This window comes from Pavona decussata, unplaced genomic scaffold (assembly GCF_977016875.1).
Source record: "Pavona decussata unplaced genomic scaffold, jaPavDecu1.1 SCAFFOLD_25, whole genome shotgun sequence".
In the NCBI taxonomy this organism is placed as follows: Eukaryota; Metazoa; Cnidaria; class Anthozoa; order Scleractinia; family Agariciidae; genus Pavona; species Pavona decussata.
Window position 1 is genome coordinate 2,346,557 of NW_028145448.1, and position 10,200 is coordinate 2,356,756.

The 10,200-nt window shown below is 33.8% G+C and overlaps 1 protein-coding gene across 4 annotated transcripts in view; it reads right to left on the reverse strand.

Moving 5' to 3' along the window:
* LOC146485770 (scm-like with four MBT domains protein 1) overlaps positions 1–10,200 on the reverse strand; it is a 34,107-nt gene that overhangs the window by 22,263 nt on the left and 1,644 nt on the right. For 2 of the 4 annotated variants that reach the window (XM_085103127.1, XM_085103128.1), the window contains exons 2-4: positions 9,914–10,007; positions 8,348–8,378; positions 7,179–7,348 (exon numbers count right to left, since the gene is read on the reverse strand). In XM_085103127.1, coding sequence (XP_084959253.1) covers positions 7,179–7,348; positions 8,348–8,378; positions 9,914–9,976 — 264 coding nt within the window. In that variant the 5' untranslated portion in view covers positions 9,977–10,007. Of the gene's footprint in view, positions 1–7,178; positions 7,349–8,347; positions 8,379–9,913; positions 10,133–10,200 lie in introns of those variants that run through there. The other 2 variants (XM_085103126.1, XM_085103129.1) reach the window with 2 other exon arrangements.

Genomic DNA, 10,200 nt, shown 5'->3' on the forward strand with positions numbered 1-10,200 from the left:
GGGTGATAATACCCTTAAATTATTCTCATGACCTCAGGGGTTTAATAAGCATTGATATTACATGACTCGTATAGGGAGAAATTTGACGCTGATCACTGTTACAGCTTAAAGGGTTAAAGGCAAATTTGTGGAATCTAGCACAGTTTGACCTCTTTGAAGAGTGTTAAGCTGAAAATTTCAATGGCAGAAAATTTCAGGGGGCACGATCTTATTCTCTGATTTTCCAAGCTGCTGCTGGCCTTCCAAAAATTGTGGCTGGCCTAATATTCCACACTTAAAAATATAAGATATTATTTTGCCCCTCCAAAAATGAGAGGGTTTAGTTTTTCATTGCTAAGAATGTCTGAGGTAACATTTTGCCAATGAAATTACACCAGACAAGTTGTTCTTCACAGTTTGATGCAAATTTCTGAGGTGAGTAATGTCATGAACAGATAAATTAATCACTGAAATGAACTATTGGGAGCCCCTGGCCTATTAACAGCAAACAAAAACTAATGGGGCACATTTTCTTCAAAATGGCTGTTTTAGTGTACAGAAACTATTCCTAGACATGATCCAGGCCAATATTGAAATACTGAAAAGTCCAGCTGGCATGTTTGAAGTTCTTCTTTTGTTTCTAACACTAACTGAAATAATGGCAATAATTCATTCTGTTTCATTCTTTCTCAAAAGGAAACTTGATAATTCCTTACCATATTGGTGACCAAAAAGAAATTCATGTATGAGGAAAGTATTTGAATATAATATTTTATTAGTCAATGTCTGACCAAAAATGGGATAATCCCTGGACAATTTCCCCTTTAATAATATGAAAAACACAAATTTGCATAGAATTATCATCTACTCTGGCAGTTGATTAACACAGTACATTTTAATTACACATTAATATTTTTAATGCAAAGGTGTGTTTGTGTATGAAATACTAATAAAAATGATATGAATTATGTGTTACCTGAAGGGTCCTACAGTTCCCAGAATTTTGCTATACAAGCACTTGTAAGTAAATCACAAAACAAGTATGTGAAAGAAAAATTATTTAATATTATTTCAGCCTCCAGGAAAAAAATATGTAAAAATAGATCTAATCAATGATTATTTTGTAATTTATGCATGCTTACTAAAGTTAAGAACTCTGCCATAAGAACTGGGTATGATGCCAATGCCCTCCCATTAATTTTTTTTACATTCTAATTTTACGATACAAAAAAGGAAGAAAAGGAGGGAGAATTTTACAATATTTAATAGATGCTACAGATTAAGAGTAAATAACAAATCATTTAAGGAAGGTGTCACTCTTATTGTACTGTACTAACATAATAAAAAAATACAATGTACCATAGTAATTAAAAGTGGAAAGATTAGTCAGAATTCTACGTAGCTAGTCAGGACAGCATCAATATACATGTACAGTGTACAGTCTGGTAAGTTGAAATAAAAGTTCTAATAAAAATATCCTTATCGAAAATTTCATTATCAGTTAACTTTATTTAAATTTAACCACGACTCTAGCCTAGGGCTACATTAATTTTAAAATAGAATCCAAAAATTAATATGACAAAAAAATTCAATTTCCTGCCAGAAAAGCATCAAACTGGTGACCTAAAAATGTCTCTAATCAGTAGTTGTTATTACAGCTTAGATATTTTTTCTGTTATTTTGCCTTTTATTATTTTTTTCTTTCAATTGGATTGCTAATAATAAGATGCCTACACTGGCATTTTAGGCATGATGCTGTGCCTGATTTATTTCCATTGTATGCTTCGCAGATTTTAAAGCTATCCCCCTTTCACAATTGCATTATATATGGTACTCATGATCATACTGGAAATTTCTTTCTGAAAACATGAATGACAGGGGCAGATACATATCTGACTCAAGCGTTATTCAGGCTTACAGTATTTATATTTCCTATTTATCTATTGCATTACATTATTCAAGATCATACCGGAAATTGCTTTCGGAAAACGTCATGACATGGGGCAGATTACATATCCGACTCAGAGGACGGAAGACAATTTTATTGTTGAAGACAAAAAGACAAATGACCAAAAGCTATATGAACACGATAACTTTAAGTAGAAATTGACAATCAAACCTTTATTTTTTTATGAAGTGGATTTCCAGTAACGTTTAGGCATCAGTTTGACAAAGTCTGCAGCGCAGTTAATGTTGAAATAAGCTTAAGCTTGACCTTTCCTCTCCGCATTGTGAAACACAATCTCGCCACTCAATACCAAATTTCTTTCCCGTGAGCTGTCCATTTTCCATCTGTTTAAACTGTCGAGGAGTTGTTAGAACTTATCCTTTCGATTTACCACTTCAAAAGGGTAAATTTTCTTTCTGTAAACAGCACATTTAAATCTAAAATATTAAACAACATGGCCACCAAAGAAGCCTTTTTAGTTCAACCGAGAAATCACAAGTACATGTATGTGACGTCACAATAGTAAAAAACTCCCATCTGCTCCTAACATACACTAAGATATTGCATTCTGATTGGACCATTTTTGTTAAAGACAATAAGGATAATAGGAGACAAAAATATCCCCTTTAGGAGAAAACTGAATTTGATACATGTTCAAAGAGTTAATAATTGAAAGATGCACATTTGCGACTACGATGAAAAAAAAAATGTCACCAAATTTTAGACACGGGCTGCTGTCAGGGCATCCCGCGTAATATTGTGAATCCCAAAAGAAATACTATAACTGTACCAAAACAGGTAGACTGGTTTTAATATTGAGAGAAGGCTGTTATATTTATAGATGCCACTGGTACCAAACTAGAATGTTTTCACAAATCATGTGGTTTGAGGCTGTCAAACGAAGAGAGAATATTATTATGATGTGAGAAAATTTCTTCCATAGCTGTGCTTCAATGAGTTTGTTAGTCTTTCTTCTTTCATTACAAAAATTAATGTTACATGTCAAAGTTATTTGTTTATGAAATTTGTTTTCCTGAGGATGATTTGGGCAAAATTATAATGACCAAAGAGAATGAGGTGTACAGCTGTGCACAATATTTTCAAGCATGTCCCATGTTGCGAAGTTTAGATGATAAAATGACAATAAACACATGCAGTAAAGTTAAAGCTGTATGTATTAATTAAATAAATTATTAACATACAGTATAAAAGGCAAAGGAAACTGACTAGTGAGCTAAAAATAATTACCCGTATAACAGTCCAGTTAGATAAATAACAATAATAATGAGAATGATGTATATGTTGTGGTTCAAAAATTTTCAAACCAGTCCAAATGATTTTTATTCCCTTTGTCTCAGATTATGGTAATGAATAAAATATACTGCACAAAGGAAAATAAGAATTACACTGAAAAAAAATTAAGACATCCGTTTTATTCTGTTGCGCAATAATAAATTTTAACATTTTTAATTATTAATACTCCCCCACAGAGCTATTTATTTATACAATACTGTACAAGGTGGCTCTAATGTTCAAGGCTAGATGAAATCTGAATTTGTGACCATTGAAATAAAAGCTACCAAGCATTACTTTCCTACTACTCTGTTGATGGAAGCCTTTTTTAACTTTTCAGTCTGTAAATTAACAAAATCCAAAAATATGTCCATGTGCATAAGTGACTTTAGAAATGAAAGCCATTGAGCTGTAGCTTCTTGTCGTGTTTTAATTTGTGAGCTTTTTCATTACTGTGTGTCACACAAGGGGTTCTACATGTACTTGTAACTTTTGAGTCCCAAGTGTGAATTTGTTTGTGTGAATTAATTAAGCTACTAAGCAGTACTTACCTTGAGTGTGATCCTCAAATTATTTTTGTATTTTCAAAAGGTTTTCTTTTCTTCCAAATTATTGAGAGAGAAACATTCACAGACTGGTAATTTGATTGTAACAAGTTAAACTTAAAGTGTGACATGTTTTAATATTAAAACAGTCAGAGACTTGAGGGAAGGATATTTCTTGCAAATGACTACTACCATGACAGCCAGTCATAAATTATTGTTAGAAAGAGAAAAAATATTCATAATTTGACCTGATGGTGAACACATGCAGAGAAAAATTAAACAAGTGTTTTTAATTTTCCAATATAAAAAAAAAATTAATCATGACCATCCTTCTAATTTTTGTTAAATTAAAATGCCACTTTTTACCATAATTTATGCTTTTGATCATAAGAATACATGTAGTTGAGCAAGCCCTAAACGACTGTTCACTTGAAAAAACTGTAAATAGTTTAAATTTCATAGACACAATATAATGTATAAATGGTACAAGTATAAGAAAAGCTATGTTTTACATGTTTTGAAAGGAAATCAGTGACATATGTACAAAACTGTACAACTACCACTCACTTTCAATATAATTCATCAACTGATAAAGGAGGGAAACCAAATACATGTTCCATACCTATGTTTTTCATTTGGATGAAACCTAAGAGACTTCTCAGCGCAGTGTAAAGCATTGTTTGAATGATTTGCATACCATTCATTTAACAACTCAGATTTTATCAAAGTACACAATACCAAGCATTATATCTGCAGTAACTATGTAAAACTGTAAAATGTCTTGAGCCCAGGAGCCCTGTTATACATGTACAGTGTAAGTGGGTAATCAAATTATGATCATCTGGGTGATAAGGGTAATCCTGAGAAGGATTGTTTGAGTTGACAGTGACTGAACTATTATACACTACATATGTTGTAGTTCAAATTTTTTTTTCGTTTAAAAATGTTAAACTTTTCATTTCCTTTTGTCTCGGATTATGGTGATGATTACTGCACAAAGGAATTAAAATAAAAATTAAACTGGTTTTAAAAATTTTAAACTGAAAAAAAAGTTTCAGACTACAACATATACATATGCATGTACGTGTTCACTCACCCGGATGACTGTACAAAAAATTTACCTACTTCAGGGCTGCAAATAACGGCCGGTCAACGGACAATGTCCGGTCAAAATTGGGTATTGACCGGACAAATCCTTGGATTGCCGGACATCTTGTCCGGTCCTAGCCTTTACCGACTCGTTCAGAAAAATTTTAATTTTTAACTATTTGAAAATCACGAGGGACAACATTTATGTTTCCGAAAGAAAAAAACATGGATATATAACTAGACAAATTAGTGGTCGAGAAATTCCCGGTAGTCGCAAACTTCCACGATGTTATCAAGTCCTATCGCAACCGCAAATCATCGTGTCTCCCGTTATTTTATTTACTTTAAGTGTTTCCAATTAGTAGAGGGTTTTACCTTTGGCTAGATACCATGATTGACTCTTAAATAAAGTGATTGATTGTTTGATTGATTGAATGATCGGAAAGCACCCTCACGAAGACTAATCTCGTGGCACCAAGAACACTCCACGTAGCATTTGTTGCAAAGTGCGAAAAGCGAACAAACCATACGTTACTTCTGGCAGACCCTGCAAAACATGCTTCGTTACTAAGCTTTCTCGTGATTTCAACACTCGATGCAACTCAAAAATGGAGCGTATAAAAGTGGAGAATAAGGTCGTCTTAAAGGGATTCTAAAAGGAAAAAAGTCAGCGAGCGCAACAATGGTACTTGGAATAAGACGCCATGCATTTAATACAATTACATACAGTACTGCCGAATTTCGAAACCTTAAGACCATAATTTATGAATTAAAGTTAAGTGTTTCTTGTTTATGTTTACATTTCAGTTAGCTTCTTTTTTTCAAATTAATTAAGAGACCGATTGAACCTTTCGGCTTTCATATATTCTGCACATTTTACTTAAAGTTCAGTTGTAGAAATGATGTAGCGATTGCCAAAGTGTAATATTTAATTATAAGTGATTTTGCCAGATGTAAAGTAAAACGGACAATTGCGGTTGTATCTTGCGTAAGCGTTCCATGTATTGAATGCGAGGCTGCTTCTGCAGTAAAGAGTAGTTAAACTATTAACTTGTAATTTTTATTGCCAAACCGACTTGGATTCAGTTGTTTTCTTAGTTATAAAAGGATTACTGTGCAATCTGGGTTCACTATCGAAAGAGTTACGACTGTTAAAATTTGACCGACCAAAAACGGGTAGTGTCCGACCAAAAACATGTTTGACCGGACAACGTGACCGGCGCCTGCCTGTTAGTTATTTGCAGCCCTGTACTTAACACATGACATCGCATAATGAACTTCATATACAATGTACATACTCTAGATAGCTGGACCCTACTACAAGCAGAGAACTGATGAATTAGGGGGGGGGGGGGGGGGATACATGTACTCAGGCAAATCAAGTAGCTATGTAGTGACAGGGAGGTGCTAAATCAAGGCCTTTATTTCAAGTTTGAAATCAGCACTCTGGTGTCTTTTTTTTTTCTTCTATAAACCTAACTTTTCAGGAGTTCTACAAAAAAGTTATTAACCACCATATATGGGAATTGGTTGTAATGGGTTCTGTTCAGCAATCACCTCAAAATATCTATAATAATTAACTTTAAAACACTAATTTTGCATCACGTATACTGGTCAGTATCTACATCAGGAAAACATAAGATGGTTCTCAATTTACATGAAAGACCTGGACAAACAGACTGTGTATATTAATAAATTCAAAGGACTTTTTCTGTGGGTTCATTTTTAGGAGAGCTTACATTATTTTATTGGAAGGTACATGTACATGTACATGTACTTTGCATTTTCTTCAAATTCACTCACTAATGACATCAAATACATCCCTCTAGTACATGTAACAACTTAGTACTAAAAAATACTGGTGTAAATTAACACCCCTGTAAGAACACACTAAACCAACCAACAAAAACAGCTTATTAAAACAGCTACATGTACATGTGAAGCCCTAACAGTCCATACACAAGTTACATGTATGTTTGAGAGGGCATTATCAGCATTATTCCAGCAATTCCAGTATAATATTATTATTACACTCAGCGGTGCTTGTATTTGGAATTTAGCAGTTGGAAATACATTGCAACATGAATCCAAACCCACAAATGTACAGAAGACTCCTGTCATCTTGAACACTCAAGGAGGTACATGTATGTGATTTATTGTTTTTAATTTTTTGTTTTGAGAAAGCAAGAATTCGAGTTATAGTAACCACTAACCGTTCACTTGAAACAGTATCCATAAAAAGAGAATTTACATTGTATATCAAGAGGTTTAGGACACCCGGCATTTGAATACAGGGAGTCTCTACTGTACAGAAAAAAGTTTACCTTGTTAGTGGTTTCAGCTTGTTCTTGCTCTGAAGGAGTCGGCACACTTGTCTCTTTCGCCATTGGAGTAATCAGAGAAAGCTCGCTGGATGGACTTCTTTCATCCTTTGGTTTAACATCAGCATCTTCTACTGTTTCCATATTCTTTGGTAAAAGTGTTTCATTGTTATCTAAACAGAGGGATCAATCAGTAATTTGTATTATACATTTTTGTACTCCATTCAAATGTTGTCGAAAATTCTTAGCACACGGTGAGTATGAAGTTCTTCCGCCTAAAAGGAATGTGCACCATTGTGCATGGCCAGATTAACAATATTTCTGCAAGCTCAAGGCTTTCGAAGCCAGCTTCATGCAAAAAAAATCAACATTGTGAAACCCGTGAAATTTGACAAAAATTTTAGGAGATTCACATTCTTTGCAAGTCCCTATACGTTTGCATGTATTATTATTTTCATCATCTGCATGGAAACATGTACATAGACAACATGGGAAAAAAGGATTTTGCAAGCATTAGGGTTTCAACAAAGATGAAACTGGAACCATCTATCTGCTGCATGGCACTCTTGAATGTTCCCTTCAGAGACCTACATATAACTTGTATTAATATAATAATTATAAAGAGTCTTTATGAGGAAGCCTAATTCACAAAATGGTTTACAGAAGCGTCCTCACTGAAGACCTGAACCAACTTTAACTTTATGTGGGCTGAAATTCTCAGTGATTCACTTGAGGAGACAACATGACCACTAACATGCACCATACATGTTGGGAGCTACTGTACAAAGTATATGAATAAAAGTATTCTGAATGAAATTGCAAGGATTTGGGCAAGTACAAAGAGAGGCTTCTAAGGTACAGTAATTATCAGTTAGAAAAATAAATTGATTAGAAATGAATATAGATCTTAAAAACAAAATTACATGTACATTGAGTTGCCTAATTGATCATGGCACAGAGTAGCCGAGGGTGGAACGTTTGTTAATGTAGGAAAAAACAAATTTTATAGCAAACTTAATAAAATCTCCTACACAGAAAATCAGCCACTCAGAGTGCCAGTTTAAATGGAAAAAGACAGCTGCACAGTTTAACTTGAAAGCAGCGACTTGACATATGGTAACTTGTACAGAGGTACACCAGTTATGGTCCATAGAGGAGTGAATAAAACACACCTGTTGTTTGTGCTGAGACTTGATCCTGCTCCTAACAGTTTGATTCAAGAAAACAGAAATGAAAAAATTTAGTCAGTCTCATTTCAGGTTGATTGATCAATGGTTTTTAAGTAAAAATTAATATTGTCAGGGCTGATACAGGGGCTGTCATCGATGCCTAGCAACTGGCTTTATGACCACTGACTACCATGAAAGATGGCTGGCTACCAGTAGAGTTTAAAAATGATTACAAAGCATCAACCCTGGGAGATATCTTGAGTTTATAATCATCTGTACTGTATGTTCTTTCCTTGAAAAGTCAGCTTTAGGCATGCAAGTTCAATTTCATCAAAATTACATTGTGATTTAAGTTGAAAAATTTACAATTATTACAGTTGTGTATATTTCTTATTTAATTTTAAATATACAGTTACAGTATTTGTTCCATGAATTTTACAATTGTACATCGTTTAAAGGTTGTAAAGTACCTTCAAAATTAATAATAAAACATTGAATGTGAATTTATTGTTAGATATGTACAGTTTTGTTCTAACAACAACTGACAAAATTGATTTTCAAACTCATGATCAAATGCATTCCACAGATAAGAGTACCATGTTAAATTTGAAACATCTTTTTGTATAGATAATGCATTATGAATAAACCTGCATTGCTGTTATTAAAGTACAAAATATGTTTTCGTTTTAAACTGAGAAAATATTGTGAAAACATCCAGCACATGAAGTAATGCAAACAGCTAACAATCATTTATTCTTACGAACTTAAATTATCAAACGAGTAGGGAAATGCATGAACAAAATAATTTAAACCCTAATGACCATTACTTTTAAGGCACAAAACAAACCTATCATGCCATAATATAAAAGCTTTAATACTTCACCTTATAACCGCAAGAGAGAAATTTGACAATAGATGAAAATACGTGTAGCCAAAATAATTTAAGATCTATAATATATAGCTGAATGTTGCAGTTTACACACGGTACATGAAACTTATGTATCTCACAAGCAATTCACAAATTCCTAATTTAATATCCCGTAATATATGATGTTTTCAACAGTAAAAGATTTAGAGCAGTTTAGATCAGGCATAAAATCTTTCCTTGAACTTCGCGGTTTAGAAGAAGACGTACGTAAAAACCTTGCCTTGATAAGCTAAAGGCTTACTATTTTTACTGAGAATTATGTAAACAAATACTTTACGCTAAGTCGAGTATAACATTAGACAGCTGTCCCGAAACAATTTCTAGATAACCTCAAAACATGTTAAAAACAATTTGGATTAATTCGTGGCTAAAGCAGTGTAATTTCTCCCTTATCATTCGCCCGTTTGGAATGGCCTTTTGGGTGTTGTTTGGCTGTGAGCTTATGTTTTCATGTCAATTTCCATTGTTCGAAAAAAGGAAAAAAATCATGAAAAAGAATTTGACCGCAGAGCACGGAAAACGGGGAAATTCCTAAAACAACATTTGAACTAATTCCCAAGCTAGGAGAATCACTAGTCTTTAACAAAACACATTACGTTTTTGTTGAAGAAATTAAGACAAAATTCGAAGGAAGTACTCACTTTTAGCGTCTCAGCTGTCGCCATCGTTGAGAATTCGAACCTCGATTCCATGCTGCTCATCATGCCCAGTCCACGGTTTCAAAGGCTTGGTCAACTGATGACGTACAATAAGACGAAAAACTGTCAAATTCACTACATATTCTCGTCACGAATACCCCAAAACGATGAATATTAATGTTACTTTCGAGGATTTTCCCGATTTACATATCAAATTTTCGCCTAATTCCACTTCGCGTGACCAAAATGGCGACCGTGGAAGACGGTGGTTGGTTTGATTTACGTCATTC